The sequence below is a fragment of the Gavialis gangeticus genome, unplaced genomic scaffold (genome assembly GCF_001723915.1).
Source record: "Gavialis gangeticus isolate Ggan-Ray unplaced genomic scaffold, GavGan_comp1, whole genome shotgun sequence".
NCBI lineage: Eukaryota > Metazoa > Chordata > Crocodylia > Gavialidae > Gavialis > Gavialis gangeticus.
The window spans coordinates 14,957,153-14,957,909 of record NW_017729015.1 but is presented as its reverse complement, the minus strand read 5'-3'; the positions used below and the strand labels follow the sequence as shown (position 1 = coordinate 14,957,909).

Sequence of the window (757 nt, the reverse complement as noted above, 5' to 3'; positions counted from 1 at the left end):
GGGAGACCTGCTCTTCACCGTCGCCAAGGACCCCGTGAGTGTGTCCTCCCGCACATCCGGAGCGGCCCCGCCCAAAACAACCCCTCGCCGCTCTGCCCGAGCCCGGGACGCTTCATCCCAGCCCGGGACACGTGCTTTGGTTTCCCCCCGCCCCCGGGCTGAGGCTTGTCGCCCCCCGCCTGCTTCATAGACGTTAGGGGCTGGACGGGACCTTGCAGATCGTTGGGCCCAGCCCCGCCCCCCCCCATTATTTAACCCCAGGTGTCTTCCTGCCTCGGGGGGGGGGGCTGGGCCCGATCCCGTCCAGCCCCCAACATCCATGAATCTCGTTCCCCGGTCTGGCTGCCGCTTCAACTGATCAGCGTATTTCTTCCTCCCGTGCCTGCGTTTCTACGCGAGGCAGCCGCTGTGTGTCAGTCTCTCGGCACCTGTCAGATGCTTTCTCCAAGCCTGTTTCTAGGTCCCAACAGGCCCCCATCTCTGCCTGGCACTTGGCGTGTTCTCGTCTGTCCTCGTACAGTGCCAGCCGCCGGATTCTGTAGGGACTTTGGCATCTCATTAGCACAAGGAATGCAACAAGTTTCTTGTGCGCTTGTTGTCTTTGTAACTCGGCATCTTGCATCTATGTCCCCCGTTCCTCATTTCCTCCCAGCGCTGCTGCCTGTTTGGACTGCAATAACCTGCCTCTTGCATTTGTGTGTGCGCTGCGGTGCAAGCCTTGAGATCCTCTGTGCAGTTTCACATTTGACGCTAAGTG

At 60.6% G+C, this 757-nt stretch overlaps 1 protein-coding gene across 1 annotated transcript in view; it reads left to right on the top strand.

Moving 5' to 3' along the window:
- The window catches only part of EIF3I (eukaryotic translation initiation factor 3 subunit I), a 17,572-nt gene that overhangs the window by 6,093 nt on the left and 10,722 nt on the right, over nt 1–757 (top strand). The window contains exon 3 of the mRNA XM_019512074.1: nt 6–34. Coding sequence (XP_019367619.1) covers nt 6–34 — 29 coding nt within the window. The remainder of the gene's footprint in view (nt 1–5; nt 35–757) is intronic.